At 41.4% G+C, this 15,855-nt stretch overlaps 9 protein-coding genes across 11 annotated transcripts in view; 5 read left to right on the top strand and 4 right to left on the bottom strand.

The window, feature by feature from the left end:
• Positions 1-36: 36 nt before the first annotated feature.
• LOC108595989 (proteasome subunit alpha type-3) lies at positions 37-1,144 on the top strand. Its single transcript, XM_017981277.2, has 3 exons — positions 37-148; positions 207-775; positions 842-1,144. The coding sequence occupies exons 1-3, from the start codon at positions 128-130 to the stop codon at positions 1,011-1,013; spliced, it is 762 nt and encodes a 253-aa protein (XP_017836766.2). The 5' UTR covers positions 37-127; the 3' UTR covers positions 1,014-1,144.
• Positions 1,145-1,331: 187 nt separating this feature from the next.
• On the top strand, positions 1,332-2,238 carry LOC108595992 (origin recognition complex subunit 6). The gene is made up of 2 exons (XM_017981279.1): positions 1,332-1,420; positions 1,480-2,238. The coding sequence occupies exons 1-2, from the start codon at positions 1,356-1,358 to the stop codon at positions 2,156-2,158; spliced, it is 744 nt and encodes a 247-aa protein (XP_017836768.1). The 5' UTR covers positions 1,332-1,355; the 3' UTR covers positions 2,159-2,238.
• A 1-nt stretch (position 2,239) lies between these two features.
• LOC108595987 lies at positions 2,240-3,447 on the bottom strand. The gene is made up of 4 exons (XM_017981275.2): positions 3,363-3,447; positions 2,753-3,300; positions 2,412-2,694; positions 2,240-2,355 (listed from the first exon to the last, which is right to left on the bottom strand). The coding sequence occupies exons 1-4, from the start codon at positions 3,436-3,438 to the stop codon at positions 2,279-2,281; spliced, it is 984 nt and encodes a 327-aa protein (XP_017836764.2). The 5' UTR covers positions 3,439-3,447; the 3' UTR covers positions 2,240-2,278.
• A 403-nt stretch (positions 3,448-3,850) lies between these two features.
• LOC108595126 (vesicle-associated membrane protein 7) lies at positions 3,851-5,077 on the top strand. Its single transcript, XM_017980288.2, has 5 exons — positions 3,851-3,947; positions 4,031-4,413; positions 4,473-4,701; positions 4,761-4,828; positions 4,895-5,077. Exons 2-5 carry the CDS (start codon positions 4,210-4,212, stop codon positions 5,051-5,053), a joined length of 660 nt encoding a protein of 219 aa, XP_017835777.1. The 5' UTR covers positions 3,851-3,947; positions 4,031-4,209; the 3' UTR covers positions 5,054-5,077.
• A 102-nt stretch (positions 5,078-5,179) lies between these two features.
• Positions 5,180-6,485, bottom strand: LOC108595125 (mitochondrial amidoxime-reducing component 1). The gene is made up of 4 exons (XM_017980287.2): positions 6,397-6,485; positions 5,707-6,335; positions 5,368-5,654; positions 5,180-5,304 (listed from the first exon to the last, which is right to left on the bottom strand). The coding sequence occupies exons 1-4, from the start codon at positions 6,401-6,403 to the stop codon at positions 5,193-5,195; spliced, it is 1,035 nt and encodes a 344-aa protein (XP_017835776.2). The 5' UTR covers positions 6,404-6,485; the 3' UTR covers positions 5,180-5,192.
• A 468-nt stretch (positions 6,486-6,953) lies between these two features.
• On the top strand, positions 6,954-7,726 carry LOC108597729 (U7 snRNA-associated Sm-like protein LSm11). Its single transcript, XM_017984424.2, has one exon. It carries the CDS (start codon positions 6,998-7,000, stop codon positions 7,724-7,726), a length of 729 nt encoding a protein of 242 aa, XP_017839913.2. The 5' UTR covers positions 6,954-6,997.
• Positions 7,727-7,785: 59 nt separating this feature from the next.
• Positions 7,786-8,911, bottom strand: LOC108597728 (INO80 complex subunit E; the record flags this gene model as incomplete). Its single annotated transcript, XM_017984423.2, has 3 exons — positions 8,577-8,911; positions 7,942-8,513; positions 7,786-7,876 (listed from the first exon to the last, which is right to left on the bottom strand). Coding segments are annotated over exons 1-3 (852 nt in total), but the record flags the coding sequence as incomplete, so codon positions are not given.
• A 37-nt stretch (positions 8,912-8,948) lies between these two features.
• On the top strand, positions 8,949-10,733 carry LOC108597727 (tRNA pseudouridine(38/39) synthase). Its single transcript, XM_017984422.2, has 5 exons — positions 8,949-9,276; positions 9,333-9,424; positions 9,480-9,965; positions 10,023-10,559; positions 10,617-10,733. The coding sequence occupies exons 1-5, from the start codon at positions 8,984-8,986 to the stop codon at positions 10,715-10,717; spliced, it is 1,509 nt and encodes a 502-aa protein (XP_017839911.2). The 5' UTR covers positions 8,949-8,983; the 3' UTR covers positions 10,718-10,733.
• Positions 10,734-12,259: 1,526 nt separating this feature from the next.
• Positions 12,260-15,855, bottom strand: part of LOC108597095 — a 40,652-nt gene continuing 37,056 nt past the window's right edge. For all 3 annotated transcript variants that reach the window (XM_017983460.2, XM_033293369.1, XM_033293370.1), the window contains exons 6-10: positions 14,215-15,613; positions 13,005-14,161; positions 12,749-12,919; positions 12,569-12,686; positions 12,260-12,506 (exon numbers count right to left, since the gene is read on the bottom strand). In XM_017983460.2, the coding sequence (XP_017838949.2) occupies positions 12,476-12,506; positions 12,569-12,686; positions 12,749-12,919; positions 13,005-14,161; positions 14,215-15,613 (2,876 nt within the window). In that variant the 3' untranslated portion in view covers positions 12,260-12,475. The remainder of the gene's footprint in view (positions 12,507-12,568; positions 12,687-12,748; positions 12,920-13,004; positions 14,162-14,214; positions 15,614-15,855) is intronic.

Below are 15,855 nucleotides of genomic sequence, written 5' to 3'. Positions count from 1 at the left end.
ATAGATTTTCATCCAACCCAAAGTTGGTCACACTCAACAACCAAAAGCCGTCAAATCATCGTCTGGTTGAAACATTTCCAACGAAAAGCATTTTGTTTTGTTATAGTAATTCAAATTCAACCTAAAAATGAGTACGATTGGCACTGGTGTAAGTTGAATATGGCTAAAAGTTTGCAGCAGGCGCATAATTCGTTGTATTTTCGCAGTATGACTTGTCGGCATCGCAATTCTCGCCGGATGGCCGCGTCTTTCAGATCGACTATGCATCCAAAGCTGTGGAGCGGAGCGGCACCGTCATTGGCATCAAAGGCAAGGACAGTGTGATCCTGGCTGTTGAGAAAATTGTAACGGATCAGCTTTATGAGTCGGATGCAGCGAGGCGCATTTTCACAATTGAAAAGAACATTGGCATGGCCATCGCAGGACTCATGGCTGATGGCTACTATGTGGCAGATATTGCTCGCCAGGAGGCAGCCAACTTCCGCCAACAGTTCGAGCGCACCATACCACTGAAGCATCTGTGTGATCGCGTGGCTGGCTACGTTCACGCCTACACATTGTACAGCGCTGTGCGTCCGTTTGGTCTATCCATAATCTTTGCGTCCTGGGATGAGGTCGATGGACCTCAGCTTTACAAAATTGAGCCTTCTGGCTCGTCCTTCGGTTATTATGCATGCGCAAGCGGCAAAGCAAAGCAACAGGCCAAGACGGAAATGGAAAAATACAAGTTCGCCGATATGAACACTGATGAGTTAGTGAGAAGTAGTGGTAAAATGTAAGTGCTTTAGTCAGTGCGTAGTCAAATTGTACTCTACTAAACATATTTTTTTTATTTATTTAGTATCTATCAGGTGCACGATGAGTTGAAGGACAAGGATTTCCTATTTGAAATGGGCATTGTGGGCAAGGAGACAAATGGTGTTCACCTTATCAACAACGATGCCTGGACTCAGTTGGCAGTTGAAGCAGGCGAAGCTGCTAAGAATGCGGATGATAGCGAGAATGAAATATAAGTTAAATACAATGTAAATGTACATCTGATTCTAAATCGGTTAATCGTAAGATTTTCTATTTCAAATGAAAAAGGTTCTTGGCCGGAATTCGATTAAATGCTTAACATGTATTTGCGAAGCTCTTTAACAAATGTGTATAATTTTTTTTGTGACATTAATTTAGTTGAATTATCCATTTAATTTAAATTAATGGACGTCTCAAATGTTGCGGACATTCGACATGTACGATAGTAATCGATGTTGTGTTGTGGCGAAAACGCGCCAAAACATAATTTATCGATAAACACAATAGTAATTATTGTTTATTTTGCTTGCTATCTCAGCGTAGTTTGAATATTTGAAATGACTACGTTAATTGAGCAGCTTATTAATAAGATGGGTCTGCGAGATGAGCCCAATGTATTGGAGTAAGTGGACCGCTATTTAATTACGCTTATACCAGTTTAAATATTAACTTATTTTATAGGAAAACAACTGAGCTAATGCGTTTGTTGGAGTTGCGCTCTACTAATGTTCCATTGCAGATCAATGAATATGGTAAAATAGTGCTGTGTGCCGACTTGGCTTGCTGTCTGTTGAGCATAGGATTTGATAAGGAGCAAGCACTGAAATTGTCAGGATTGCGCAAGTCACACTATCTGAACAACAAGCGAATGTTTGAGAAGCTACTCGATCTGAACAAGCTGCCCACGGTGAATGATATATGCATCCAGTTAACGCTAAACGAGGCAAAACGCAAGGCTGAGGACTTGCTGACCATGTTCAAAAGTGTAATGGGGGATAATCCCGACACAGAGCATCCTCAGTATGCAGCTATGGCTGTGTTTCAAGCTTGTCGTCTGCTAAAAATGAAGGTGTCTAAACCCAAACTCATGCCATTCAGCAACCTACGACCGACGCAGTGGCAACAACTAGAGCAGCAATGGGAGCGTTTAATTGAAAAGCATTACAAGGAAAACAAGCTTACTTCCGAATTGGAAGACAAGCTTAATCAAGATAATTTTAATGCGAATGTAAAAAAGAGTCCAAAAAAGCCAAAGGTTGAGGTAGAAGATTATGATAAATGGAAGGCGCGAATGCTGGCATCGGCCGAAGCTAAGTTAAAGGAGTTGGAGGACAATGGAGTGTCAAACATTGAAGAATAAGACAGTGAAAAAATGTAATAGTGACGTAATCTATTCCTTAATATTTAAACATTTAGAATAAAAAACTCAATTATGTAAACAAATGCACATACATAGTCATTCAACATTTTTAAAACTAACTTAATCATTTTTCGATGATAATGCGTAAGGAGCAAGAAGTTCTCCAACATCTACCAGTTCCCCCTTTGTATTGTGAGCTGAAAAGAAATAATTACTAAGCACTTTGTAAATAATTATAAATTTAAATCCTTACAATTATAAATGATTAGCTGGACCTCGCGCCGCGTTTCCGGCCAACTGTTGACTAACATCTTTAGATGCTTTGAGAATTTTAGCCAGATTTCTCGTTTCATTTCTCGCATTTGCCAAGTATTAGAGATCTGAGAGTTTAGGGCATCAAAGAATGATAGCATTGGTGTTGCACCTTCCACAGCAAAGTAATATGGCTTGCCATGTACCTCAGGGCTCAGTCTATAAACCGAATGCTTATAAGGTCGATTCACTCCTGCTCGATTTATAAATTTAGTTTCTAAAGGCTACAAAAAAAAAAACATGAACACTTATCAATCTTTGCAGTATTGAGTAAAAGCTTACATCAGCATTCTCTAGTAAGCGGCCTTTTAAATTGTTGTCCACAAACATCTCATCTGGTATAAGTATAATCAGTCGATGCAGTCCAAACGTTATTCCATGAGCGTCTTCATAGTCGCGCATTCGTTTCCGCAAGCCATTTTCTTCAGGCAAAGCGATCTTCAAATAACCATGGAAGTAATTAGAGGCCATTCCCTCAGCAAAGTCTAGTCCATGCGAATCGCGTATCCAGTGGGCATAATCCAATGGTGAGTAGTTCAATTGAGCCAAAATGAAGATCCAATAAATTGGGATGTAGATCAGAAGAGAGTTGTGCCACAAAAACTGCGGCAAAATTCTGGTGCTTCCAAATCGAATCAGTCCACCGATCACTACAGCGATCGCCAAGCATATTGATTTTATATTATAAGTATAAACGCGCTTTAAAATTGCTATATTGCGACCCTCAATATGGTAGTTGTTCAGATGCCAAACATATTCAATAAAAGCATTAGCTGACCGCTTCAGAAAATCAGCAACAAAGATTGCCACAAGCGCACGTATTGAATTGTCTGCATAAAAACAAAACGCATGATAAATAGTGAGTCAACGTAATTTGCGAACTGTGACTTACCTATGTATTCGCCAAACATTTTCGAACGCTCACATTTCTTATCAGATTCTAACTCTTTTACAGTTAATATTGCCATTAGGGAAAATGCAATTCTTGCAGGAGTGTTGCAAAATCTTCAAATATTCGAAATCTTAAAACTTTCAAATCAAATTGTTCTTTGTTTATCCTTGATATAATTGCTCTTTATAAAAGTGTTATGTTTTGATAAATAATGATGAAGATTATAATAACAATCATGTTATTTAATTGAATGAATTCAATAAAATTTAAATAGAATATCGATAATACATACATCGATGACAGTTATATATTTTTTATACCATCACTAGTAAAAGTGCAAGTTGCATTCCTAATAAAACGAAAATATTATCGTTGTTTTACAATAACAACATAGAAATATATTATAAAAATACTCAGTGTAATTTGTGTTATCAAACTCAAATGTTTTTTTAAACAGTGCATATATTTACTATTTATTTACATATAAAGTAAACAATAACAATAAATGTTGCTCGAGAATATACATATGTACACACATACATAAATACAAGTATTTTGCTGTGTTGATTTCTTTTAGCTGCGTATGTAAGTGGTAAAAATTAATTAAAATATTCAATGAATGCGGTACATTGTTAATATGCCTAACAAACACTCATTTGATTTTAAAGGAAATAATAAGAACAACTACATAAGCAAGTCTTTGTTGCTGGCACCGATGTATTTGTTGTTTTTGTTGTTGCACTGATAAAACCCCACAAGAGCAGAAACGTAGATTTTGAAGACGGTATTAGTCATACGTACTTGCGGCTGAAGGCAATTTGAGCTTGGATATTTCAACACCCGCATTATGCCGATATTATACAGTGTTATAGCTCGTGGCACTACTGTGCTGGCAAAGTTTGCAGAATGCGTCGGGAACTTTGGCGAAGTCACAGAGCAAATAATTGGACGAATTGGCGTACACAACCACAAGATGACCTACACACATGGCGACTTCTTGATACACTATACTTGCGAGAATAAATTGATTTACATGTGCATTACCGACAACGTAAGTTGTGTAATCTTGCTTAAGCTTTTCGCCATTTATAATGTGAATTGATTCAACAGGAATTCGAGCGATCACGCGCTTTTCTATTTCTGGCAGATATTAAGCAGAAATTCATACAAACCTATGGGCTACAGGTGGCTACGGCTATTGCCTATGCCATGAACACCGAGTTTTCCAAGGTACTTTCACAGCAAATGGTATACTTCAGTCAATCTCGCGAGGTTGACAGCATCACGAGAGTTAGTGGTCAAATAGATGAGCTGAAGGATATTATGATTAAGAATATTGGTGAGTGAAACAAGCAGCTCTTTGTTTTACATTTACAATTTCCAATTCAAAACTTGCAGACAGTCTACGCGATAGAGGTGAAAAATTGGAACTGCTAGTAAACAAAACAGAAAACTTGAGCAATAATGTAAGTTATAATGCTTAACTCAGTACAAGTAACTAACTAATACTTTTCAATGTTTTTGTTAAACAGTCGGTTGCATTCCGGAAGGCATCGCGTAATTTGGCGCGTCAAATGTTTTGGAAGAACATTCGTGTTTACGTTGTCGTCGGCTTAGTGATCATATTTATAATCTATGTAATTGTTAGCATGGCATGTGGTGGTCTTGATTGGCACTCATGCATTAATTAGGAGGGCAATGACCCAATGGATTTTATTGTTATAGTTCTCACACCCATGTGTATTGCGTATTTAACACTTCGTACTATCATAATCTCTGTTATATGTAATGAGAAATACAATTATACAAATATTTCTACAAGAATCAAACTCAAATTCGATTATCTTCAATATAAACAACGTCGTTTGCCTTGACATTGCCGAAGCGCCGCAGGCCCAAATGTATGCCCAGAGCTGGCGAGGCGTAATTAAACAAGCGATAACTGCAATAATAAGAAATATAGTGATAAGTAAGAACAATTTTAATGAACATATGTTTTGTGTACCTGCGTAGTGTTTTTAACGGTTCACCGTCAACATCACGCTCCGCTGAATTCACGTTTATGTTGGGGAGAATGCAGCGCGTACAGGGAGCTACAACGCGAAAAACTGCATCTTCACCGATGCGCATCCACTGCCAGCGATCCTCGGCATAAGGCTCATCCACATCCATTTTCAGCTCGAAATTGCCGCGAAATTGCAGTGGGTCGACAGGTCGCTCCAGGCGTGTGTTAAGTTCCGCAATTGAGGATAAATTCATAAGTACATAGCTTGTGGCATCATTGAAAGCGCCCTATGGGACAATTAATTTATGTTTTGCTGTATGTTTTTAAGATTTTGCTTACCGCATCCTCTCTTTTTATGAACGGCATTTTTCTAAGCCGAGCATTTATCTGACGCACAGGTATAGGATAAGGATAATACACAAGTCTTAAGCCGGAGTCTGATTTAAGTATAAACTGCGAAAACCATTTGTCGAAACGACTTCCGCAGTGCATGGCGTCCACCTTGACACCCCAAACCTCAGTGTGCACATCCTCGCCAGGCGTCTCCAGGTGCTTATAATCCAGTTCTACGTCAGGCATGCCCGGTGCGCTGAATATTAGGCCGTTGGCTGTCTGCTGCGGTTGAATCTTTAGCATATGCGGATAACCTCTAGCTGTTAACATTTCGTTCTTATCGTTTATTATCATGAAGCGGCGATCACGCACTACTCCCATGCCCAGGCCAAGCATATGGCATTCGTACTCATCCTTCTCTGGTTGCGCCAACGGAGCACAAGACTTGACTGGGAATACATTGACACGCTGCAGTGTGCCAATCCTTCGCCATTTTTCGGGCATAACATCGCGGTGAAAATGTCGGTAAGCCAGGTAGCCAACCCCACCCACAGCGACGACACCAACACCAACGCCAATCAGCATTTTGTTGGACATTGAAAGCCCGAAGCCATTGCTAATGCTTGAGCTTGGGGCTGTTATGAATTGCTTATGCCATAAACTGTATACTTCTATTACTTTATTTTGCCTACTTACTTGCCATTGCGTTCGTACAGTTATTAGCTTAAGATGATATTAACACACTTGTTGATTGTGTTGGCGCTGAGGTGAAAGCTCACAAAAGCTTCTGGAAAAGGTAACAACGCAAAAAGAGCGATTAAAACGGCCTATCGGATTTATTTGAATAGGCGTCTGCATATTAAAAGTGATATTGTTATTATGTTCTAAAAAATGCATAAGTATATTTTGAATATTGTGAACATTTTCAAACTAATATAAAAAAAAACCACATAAAAATAAACAAAAATTGAGGCCGATTAATTAACTTTTTATTAGACATAAAGGTTTAAGACTTATCATTATATATACAACTTCATAAGTTAAAGCCTGCAGAAACTTGATATTTGCTAAAATATCATTAAAAATACATTGAGTATACATAATTCAATTTTTTTAATTTCCTATTTTAGACATCTTCGTGTATTTAAATTCCAATTTTCCAATTATTTAAATTCTGTAAAAAGATCTACATATTTATAATGATAAGCCTTAAATTTAAACTTTGCAATCTGCAATATCGATAAGTATCAAAAGGAGCACATCGATAATAAGTCTAAGGTCAAAATAAAGATACAACATGAGCGAAGTAGAAGCAAACCAAAATGATGAAGCCGAGGACGATCAGGAATTGGATGTGGGCAGCACCCATTTTAATCCACTACGTGCGCTTTATGCAACCGACTACAAGATAACGGAGAAGAAACCAAAAGTGCTGTACCAAAATATTGCTGCATTTGAAAGCGCGTTCGCAAAGGTTGGAATTTGGGGGCTAAACAAGCGACAAAAAGACAAAAATTCGACAGAGGCGAAGTCAGATCAAGTCGAAATGGTGCTGGACCCCATGAATGTGCGTCGGTTTGAGCCTCATCAAATGGCCATAAAAGGAACCATAAAGAAGAAACATCAACGAAATATTTTCACACACATGGCTAGCACAGAAGGACCCTTGGCGCTTTTGCAAAAATGTTTGCCGGACTCGGAGGTCCGTCCACGAGTGCGAGTATATCAACGGAATGAGCGCGGCATACGCGGCAGCCTTGAAGGTGATCTTGTGGCGTTTGACAAGCAATGGAATCTGTTGCTTAAGAACGTTATTGAAACCTGGCAGCGCCGCAAATATAAATACAGTGAGCAAAAGATTTGTGACCCAGCTGTAGAAGCGGATTGCCATGCTCGGCTACGTGCGCTTGGCATTACACTACCCACTGTTAAGGTGAAGAGTTTGAATCGTAAAAACGTGCAGCTGACCCGTGAAATTCCATCCGTAATGATACGCGGTGAACATGTTGTTTTAATTAAAGCTTAAAGTAATTAATACATTAAATTTCAATTTGAACAAAGCTATTTATATAGCAAGCAATATATTAAATAAACCATAGGTACACATTCCTCGGCAGCCACATGCGAAGGGGAGTCGTCCTCCATCATTAGGTGTTGCAAACTCTCATTTGGATAACTGTAAACAGAAAAAAAGCAACAAATAGAACAATGATTTCAAGCAATAATTATAATTGAACGTACATCTTAGAGGGACTTTCATCGCTTAGCATTGTGGCGGGTACGGTTGCTGAGGTGCATTCTGGACTCATCAGCTCTATGGGAGTGGGGCGTCTTTCTTGCAACTGACGTGCCAGTTCGGCAGTGCTCTGCGAACCCGCTACTTCCCTGGAAACAAGCGGCTGTTGTTGATGCTGCTGCAGCGCTGGCGACATTGTTGGCATCACTGTCATTTGCTTTTTTGTTGGTTGCCGTTGCATCATGCTGCCAGTCAGTATCTTACGCCTGCGTCCGCGTGTTGCTCCCCCTACAGGACCTGGATGTGCGGTGGGTATCCCAAGCTTGCCATCAGGCTTCTCTTTATGCTTACGCCTCACTTGATTATTAGGATCCTTAGCTGGAGCTGTGCCCTGGGCTGCCGCTGAGGTTGTAGGCTCTACATCGGAGTTGGAACTATCTGTAGCATCGCTATCGCTTGAATCTTTAGCGGGCTTCTCATATAATAGCAGGCGATCGATCAAAAAAGATCTGTCACGAGATACCTTTAGCAAACGACGTTGATTAGTGTGTAGCAGGTCCTGGAAATACTCGTTCTCCTGTTGTACAAAATTAATAATAGTGTGATTAACCTGTAAATCAATAACTGCTTATGTACTTACATATATGAGAAATTTCAATTTGCGCTTCATGCTTGTGTAGCGTTCCTTGTAATCAATGTTTGCTTGATTAGCTGTAGCAGTGGATGCTGAACTGGAAGCAGCCGTAGCTGAAGCTTCGGTTGTTCCTGCATTAGAGTTTTCTGTAGGCTTTTCATTGGCCAAGGAGCGGCAGTACCACCCGTCAAGCATGTTAAATTGTGTGATTTTAAAACTTTTACAATGTTTTTATTAATAATTAATTATGCTGTGGTATAGTTGTATTGATGAAATTATCGCTTATCGATTAAACGTCAAGTGCCATCTAGCATGTTTTTAGCTATCGATTACCGCGACCACAAGTTCTTGAATATTGTCCATAATATAAACATTTCACGTGCATTTGTTTATATACTATATTATTATTAAAAATGAGTAAAAAAGTAGTAATTAATAAACGCTTAAAGTGCTTATCGCGTGAGGAACTAGAACAGTTAAGCAAAACTGAATTAATGGACAAGGTTGTGCAGCTGGAGGCATATAATTTTCAGCTAAAAAATTTGTTACAAAAGAAATTGACTGAAAGCGATCGAAATACCGGCGAATACTCCATGTTATTTGGAGGCGTAGAAGACGGCCAAGTCAGTAGTACGTCTGGAGCTGGTCAAGTTGCAGAGAAGACTACTAGTAAACGGGATAAACAACGTAAGTTTGATTGGGCTAGGTAAGCAAGAAAAGCCATTGTTGCAAAACTATTGATAAGCATGTCACTTGTTGCAGCGCACACAAGCGCCATGTGCTGCTGAAGGTAACGTACTTTGGCTGGGACTATCAAGGCTTTGCCTGCCAAGAGGATTCAAATGACACCATTGGTAAGTTGATGTATTTAATTTTACTGGCATATTGTTATCGTATATTTTCTTTAAGAGGCAAATCTGTTTCGGGCACTTATACGCACCTGTCTTATTGAATCCCGCGCTACGTCCAACTATCATCGCTGTGGGCGCACCGACAAAGAAGTGAGTGCCTTCTGTCAAGTCATATCCATTGACTTGCGAAGTAAATATGCACCAGATGTGCAACTACAGCCAGAATCGCTAGCTGCGGAAATAGACTACTGCACACTGCTTAATCGTGTGCTGCCCAAGGATATTCAATGCGTTTCCTGGATGCCACTACGGAGCCCAGCTTATAGTGCACGCTTCGACTGCATTAGTCGAACATATCGTTACTATTTTCCCAAAGGCGATTTGGATGTAGAAGCAATGCGCTCTGCCTGCCAATTATTAATCAGCCATAGCGACTTTAGAAATTTCTGTAAAATGGATGTTCATAATGGTGTCACAAACTATATGCGAAATTTGCAGTCAGCAAGGATAATGCAGTGTGAGCACCAGCAGCAAACTGATTCTAGTAAGTTACTCTAACTTTAATTGAAATTTTTTATCTAAAATTTATTCCTTGCAATAGGTTATGATATGTACTATTTGGAAATACAAGCAAATGCCTTTCTGTGGCATCAGATACGCTGCATTATGGCTGTACTGCTTCTTGTGGGTCAGAGAAAGGAAAAGCCTAGCATCATAACCGATCTGCTTGACGTCGAAAAAAATCCCTGCAAGCCACAGTATACACCTGCCATAGGCTTACCTTTAAATTTATTCCAATGTGATTTTCGCTCAAACACGACGCGTCGAACAGCAGCACCGGAGGAGCTTGACGAGGCTATGGAAATATCTGCAGATAATGACGTAAATACTGCATTGGAATCTGACTTAACCGATTGGATTCACAGCGAGGAAAATCTGCAAAAGCTTATTGAGAATGTTCAGTGCGAATGGACGCAATATAGCGTAAAATGCAGCATGATACGCAATGTGCTGCAGAACCTAGAGCAACTGCTGAAAAGCAAATTCGATGTCGAGCCGTTGTGTGGTCAGGTATTTAGACTGCAGGATGCGGTAAAGCCGCGTTGTTATCAGCCGTTGCTGCAGCGAAAGCGTTGTGGTGAGTTACTTTAATTATTCGCAGAGAGTTGGTATTATATATTTATATTAATTGCAGAGAGTCTGGAGAATCGTATTGAACATTTTGTAAAGAAACAGAGACTTGTTGTAAAACCTGACTTGGTTGATATAACGGAGCAGTGTAAAGGAGATAAATAAATTACTACACTATTTATGGACCTTGTCTTTTAAGCACTAAGGTAATATCTTAGTTGCATCAATTTCATTTTAAATACAAGTACAAGAATGTTGACACGGCTTGTTTGTACATCAAAAACCAAAGGTTGTTTGTTTTGTACATCAGCAACCTTTGGTTGCTTGTTTGTACATCAAAAACCAAAGGTTGTTTGTTTTGTCATCAGCAACCTTTGGTTGCTGCTTTGTACATCAACAACCAAAGGTTGTTTGTTTTGTACATCAGCAACCTTTGGTTTCTTATTTGTACATCAACAACCAAAGGTTGTGATGCACATTAACAGCAATACGTTGCTTTGAATGTTAATGTACAGTAAAACCTTTGTTTGTTTTATGTACAACACATAAATAATCGAATTAGCGAATTAAGAAAAGAACTAAGTTCAAGTTGAATCTAAAAGTTCAATTTGAATTGGGACACAGTTGCTTGAGGTAAAGACAGCGTTAGGAGCTACGCTTGGGCAGGCTCCGGATGATGACGTGTCCGATGCTTAATGTAATCAATGAAGACGAATTTTTCAAAGCATCTAGCTTTTAAAGCCTGTAACGCAGCCTTTTTACACCATTTTATGTTTGGGTCAATTAAATTGAGTGTAATAATGTATGATTAAGCAATTATTTGGCGCAGTTATGAAGAAAAGAGTTAACAAGACAAATTTGTGTGCAATTTCAAGCTTTGATAAGCGAAATTGCGTCTGATTTCAGTTTCATGCCTTGTTGGAATTGTGAGATGCATCTAAACAACAAACTGCATTCAAATTTGGAAGTTTTAAAATTTTCTAAATTTTGTCAAAAAAACGTGATGTTACCCCTTTGAATTTTTTGCAAAAATCAGGCCGTCCTCATTTCATATCACTTTCTAACTTTGACAAGCTATATCTCAGCCAAAAATGATCGGACTGAAGAGTTGTTTAGCTTCATTTACTCATGAGGTTCTTAATAAACATATTCTGTTGTGTTGAATAAAAAATTATTTAGACTAAGTTATGGTAGTAAAACCAATGCTGCAGAGCTACTTTTTTTTTTATACCATTTTATGTTGGTATTGAAAGCACAATTAGATCCCTAAATGCTTGGTACGTCAATATGTTGGCGTGGAAAGCACAATTAAAAAATGAGTATATAGATGAATGATATAAAAAATTATTTGCGATTATGATCAAAATAGTTATGCTAAAACAAATTTTTGGAGAAATATCGCCACTTTGATAACCGTAATTTCAGCAAATTGCATCCGGATGCGGAGTTTCATGCTTGTTAGACTCATGGGATGCATAAGGAATAAAACTGCATTCAATACGGAAAGTCTATAGATTTCGATTTTTGGAAAAACGTGATGTAACTCCCTGTAAATTTTTGCCAAAAATGATGCCGTTTTCATTTCTTATCACTTTCTAACTTTGAGAGGGTATATCTTAGCCAAATCGGACGTGACGGTTTCCTACCGATATGTTAGCGTAGAATACAAAAATAAATGAACATGAATAACATATATGTATGGTAAATATATAGTTATTTGCTTTATCTGTGTAAGTCGAGTGCTTTGTACGTTTACAAAAAATTGCTTAAATTTCTAATATAGAATTTGTACATTTTGTTTGACATAGCTTAAACGAATTGTGTGTCGAATTAGTTATAAACAATTAACAATTCATTAAAAATTAGCGCTAACAAATTTGTAGAAGTCAATAGACTTATGTATATATACACCAACTGCTAACCTTATGTGCCCATAGACTTTGCCTTTTGTAGCCTGCAAAATAAAAGAAGCAACATTAAATCCTGAGTGATGTTGATTCCTTAGTTGTAACTCACTTTCTACGCAGAATCTGGAGCACTATAGTTCCTTCGCGCACATTCTTGAAGAGTCCAATGGTCTCGGCATGGCTCATGCCCTGCACTGAATTGCCATTGATCTCAACGATTTCATCACCTAGAAAGCAGGCAAGGATCAATAAAGAAAACATAAGTTCTTGTCTATAGTGGTCAACTAACCTGCTTGGAGCGTGCCATCGTCGGCCGCCTGTCCGGATGGAAAAACTGTTTTCACAAATATGCCCATGTTGCCCTTGGGCGAATCCCGTCCACCCACAATGCTGAAGCCTAGAGACTTCATGCCCTGTCCCTTGAAAAAGGTAATGGTCTTGGGCGTGCTGCGTCCCGAGCCTGCAAAATAGAGTATATTAAAAGTTAGGGCGTGTCGAATGGAAGCTATTCCAAGTCAATTAATATGTTAAAATGTTAGGCTCACCCTCACTCATGGAGGCGCGTATGACCTCAGCCATTTCCTCGTCGCGTATTGTTAATTTGGCCACAGGCAACGAAGGCCGATGATGCATTAGAGAGGCGGCGGGCGGAGCCAAGGAGCTGGCTGCCGTTGCTGATGAGGATGAGGCATTATTAAATGGATTTGGCGTAAACAATGAGACGCTCTTTGGCGTGTGCTTGATGTATAATGATTGGTGTTGTTGTTGTTGCTGCTGCTGCTGCTGCTGTTGTGGCATGGTGTTGTTAGTGAGATCAGTAGTTGTTGCTGTTGTTGTTTGGGTGTTGTCAGTACTTATTGCTGTTGTATTATTGTTAGCGGCTGCCGGCGTCTGCATAAACAGACTCAGCCTGGAGGAGCTGAGACGCGAATGCGCAAATCTCAGCGAGCGATAATGCGAGTTGGTTAAATTAATGGAGTTACGCGCATAATGAGTGCGCTGACCAAACTGCTGCTGCTGCTGTTGGCTGCCACTGCTCGTGGACAAAGCGGCGCCTTCGGAGCAGCGCTTGCGTGCCAACAGCTGCCATTTCTCATCATCCGCCAACGAGGAGGCAGCACAAATGCTAGCCGCTCGATTCGCATACACGGGCGTATAGGATTCATTGTTGTCATTCTTATTATTTGGTGGTGGTGTTGGGTTAAAGAGCGGTGTGGGTGTTAGAGCCAGACTACGCTGTCCGGACGAGCTGCGCGCACGTCGTCGCAGCAGCTCATGCTCCGGCGCACTCACGTCCAGCGAGTGGCGTGGCGTGGAGCTGCGTCTATGCTGCATCAGCGGCATAGGCGTGGGCAGCGTACTAACGCTGGCCAACGAGCGTGCATCGCACTGATCCTCACCAGCTTCCAGTTGCTCCTGTTCCCGTTCCGTCTGCAATTGCAGGCTCTGCAGGCTGCTCAGGCTGTCTGTGCGCTGTGCATAGCTAAGACGTTGCAGCTGCCGTTGAGTGCTGACGCCATCGATGCGTATTTTGGTGTAGAAATCGGTGACAGTGGCAATCTCGTCGTGCGCTATAACCAAATCGATGCAGTTCTCCACAAAGCTGCTAAGCAGACGCTGCACCTCAGCAAAGGATTGTATGCCACGCAAATGCTTGCCATTCACATTGACAATCTCATCGCCCAGACGCAGGCGCCCATCTCTGCAAGCAAGAGAGTTAATAGGACTTAATGTTGGTTAACGCAGCTTACTCACTTTTGTGCCATGCCATAGGGTTCCAGTTCCACAATTAGATAGCGATACTGCTGCTCATTGTTGTTGGTGATGACCATTTTAGGCGACAGCACCAGACCAATGTAGTCCTCTTGGCATTTGCGCTCCAGCTTCAACTGACGAAAGCGGCGTCTAATGGTCTCCGTTTCATAGTCATAGTTGTAGCCACCCAGACTGACAGGCGCACTGCAAATGCTGCTGTTGCGCATTGAGCCCATGCCCAGGCCCTCGGAGGAGCTTAGCGAGATTAGGGAGTTGCGCTTAAGCGTGCCCGAGGCAATAGATTCTGTATCTCCGCCGGAGATGCTAAGATTATTGCCCATTCGGGCACCTGCGCCTCCGCCGCCTCCATCGCTATCATAGCCCGACTCGTTTGAACTCAGACAACTACTTAATCTTTGGTAAAGTGGTTCCCAGTCCTTGGACGAGATGCTGTCGTTGCGCTCCGGCGAGCGTCGCTGCGTCAGTGGTGACTGCGACTGCGTGGCTGCTGCTATGGCGGCTGCTGCCTCGCGCTGGCGCAAGGCGCCGCCCTGCTCCTCGGGCAGCACAGACAAGCGTGACCGCAGGAATGCATAGGGAAAGGCGCCACGGCGTGTGGCATCCTGCTGTGCTGGAGCACCATTTGGAGGCGAGCCCAGACTGCTGGTTGTGTTGCTGCCATTGCTGCTGCTGGCGGTCAGACAACTGCTCACCTTGGCAATGTCATCGCAGCTGCTCGACTTGAGGCTTGACATGCGCGGTAAACGTTGCTGCTGTTGTTGCTGCTGCTGCTGATGCAGCTGCTGCTGGCGTTGCTGTTGGCTGTGCAGATTGAGGCCTTCGGTAGGATCATCGCACTTGATGTAGGAGCTACTGGACAGCTGGCTAGTGCTGCTGCTGCGATATAGCGTCTGGGTTGTTGGCGTTGCCTGCTGCGCTGCTTCCGACGCCTTGAGCAGATTGTGGGAGCGATGATTCAGCATGCCAGTGGAGCCAATGCGATGGAAGAAGTTCTTCAGAGCCTTTTGTGGGCGTGCCGCTGGCTGATACTGATGCGTGGGCGTCGACTGCGCACTCTGGCTGCCTGTCTGTGAAAACTGTTGATGTTGTTGTTGCTGCTGCTGTTGCTGTTGGTTTTGTTGCTGCTGCTGTTGCTGCTGACGCTGCTTAATGGTTTCAATGGGTCCTGATTTGCATTTCTTGAGCGTGCTGGTTTGATAGGCAGCAGTTGGCCCGCTTGTGGGCGAGGGTGAGCTCTTGGCATTGTTGCTGGACTTGTGATGCGTTGGCGAGTGAAAGAGACTGCGCAGATCTGTGTGCGACTTGTGTGTGTTGCTGGGCGATTCGCTGCGTTTGAGCAAATCCAGTTTGCGGCTCATGCGCTTGCCCCAGGTGAAGACTGCAAGTAGAAAAAGAAAAATAAAATGAGTATGCAATCAGAAAACGATTTCTAACTTAATTATAACGCTTCAATAAATCTCAACGCCTTACAGGCAAATGGGCAAACGTATTGACAGGCTCCATAGCCCGCAGCGTCGCATAAAAAATGTTAATATGTACATCAATAATGAATTAGCTGCCTGAAGGATTGCGATTGGGGCAACGGTGTCTTGTGCTTGACTGCTGCACCTTTTGTGGTTT

Source organism: Drosophila busckii, chromosome 2R, assembly GCF_011750605.1.
Source record: "Drosophila busckii strain San Diego stock center, stock number 13000-0081.31 chromosome 2R, ASM1175060v1, whole genome shotgun sequence".
In the NCBI taxonomy this organism is placed as follows: Eukaryota; Metazoa; Arthropoda; class Insecta; order Diptera; family Drosophilidae; genus Drosophila; species Drosophila busckii.
The sequence above is the reverse complement of the archived record's forward strand: the minus strand, read 5'-3'. Positions and strand labels throughout refer to the sequence as shown.

Bases quoted from the DNA above. Each gene is read 5' to 3' on its own strand.
- LOC108595126 (XM_017980288.2), top strand. From the start codon at position 4,210: ATGCCGATATTATACAGTGTTATAGCTCGTGGCACTACTGTGCTGGCA. The intron at 4,414-4,472 runs GTAAGTTGTGTA...TTGATTCAACAG, and splicing joins ACATGTGCATTACCGACAAC to GAATTCGAGCGATCACGCGC. The intron at 4,829-4,894 runs GTAAGTTATAAT...TTTGTTAAACAG, and splicing joins CAGAAAACTTGAGCAATAAT to TCGGTTGCATTCCGGAAGGC.
- LOC108597729 (XM_017984424.2), top strand. From the start codon at position 6,998: ATGAGCGAAGTAGAAGCAAACCAAAATGATGAAGCCGAGGACGATCAG.
- LOC108595989 (XM_017981277.2), top strand. From the start codon at position 128: ATGAGTACGATTGGCACTGGT. The intron at 149-206 runs GTAAGTTGAATA...GTATTTTCGCAG, and splicing joins TGAGTACGATTGGCACTGGT to TATGACTTGTCGGCATCGCA. The intron at 776-841 runs GTAAGTGCTTTA...TTATTTATTTAG, and splicing joins GTGAGAAGTAGTGGTAAAAT to TATCTATCAGGTGCACGATG.
- LOC108597727 (XM_017984422.2), top strand. From the start codon at position 8,984: ATGAGTAAAAAAGTAGTAATTAATAAACGCTTAAAGTGCTTATCGCGT. The intron at 9,425-9,479 runs GTAAGTTGATGT...ATTTTCTTTAAG, and splicing joins GGATTCAAATGACACCATTG to AGGCAAATCTGTTTCGGGCA. The intron at 10,560-10,616 runs GTGAGTTACTTT...TATTAATTGCAG, and splicing joins GCTGCAGCGAAAGCGTTGTG to AGAGTCTGGAGAATCGTATT.
- LOC108595987 (XM_017981275.2), bottom strand. From the start codon at position 3,438: ATGGCAATATTAACTGTAAAAGAGTTAGAATCTGATAAGAAATGTGAG. The intron at 3,301-3,362 runs GTAAGTCACAGT...GTTTTTATGCAG, and splicing joins AATGTTTGGCGAATACATAG to ACAATTCAATACGTGCGCTT. The intron at 2,356-2,411 runs GTAAGGATTTAA...ATTTCTTTTCAG, and splicing joins CCAGCTAATCATTTATAATT to CTCACAATACAAAGGGGGAA.
- LOC108595992 (XM_017981279.1), top strand. From the start codon at position 1,356: ATGACTACGTTAATTGAGCAGCTTATTAATAAGATGGGTCTGCGAGAT. The intron at 1,421-1,479 runs GTAAGTGGACCG...CTTATTTTATAG, and splicing joins GATGAGCCCAATGTATTGGA to GAAAACAACTGAGCTAATGC.
- LOC108595125 (XM_017980287.2), bottom strand. The intron at 5,655-5,706 runs GTAAGCAAAATC...ATTGTCCCATAG, and splicing joins TCATAAAAAGAGAGGATGCG to GGCGCTTTCAATGATGCCAC. The intron at 5,305-5,367 runs GTACACAAAACA...TTATTATTGCAG, and splicing joins CCGTTAAAAACACTACGCAG to TTATCGCTTGTTTAATTACG.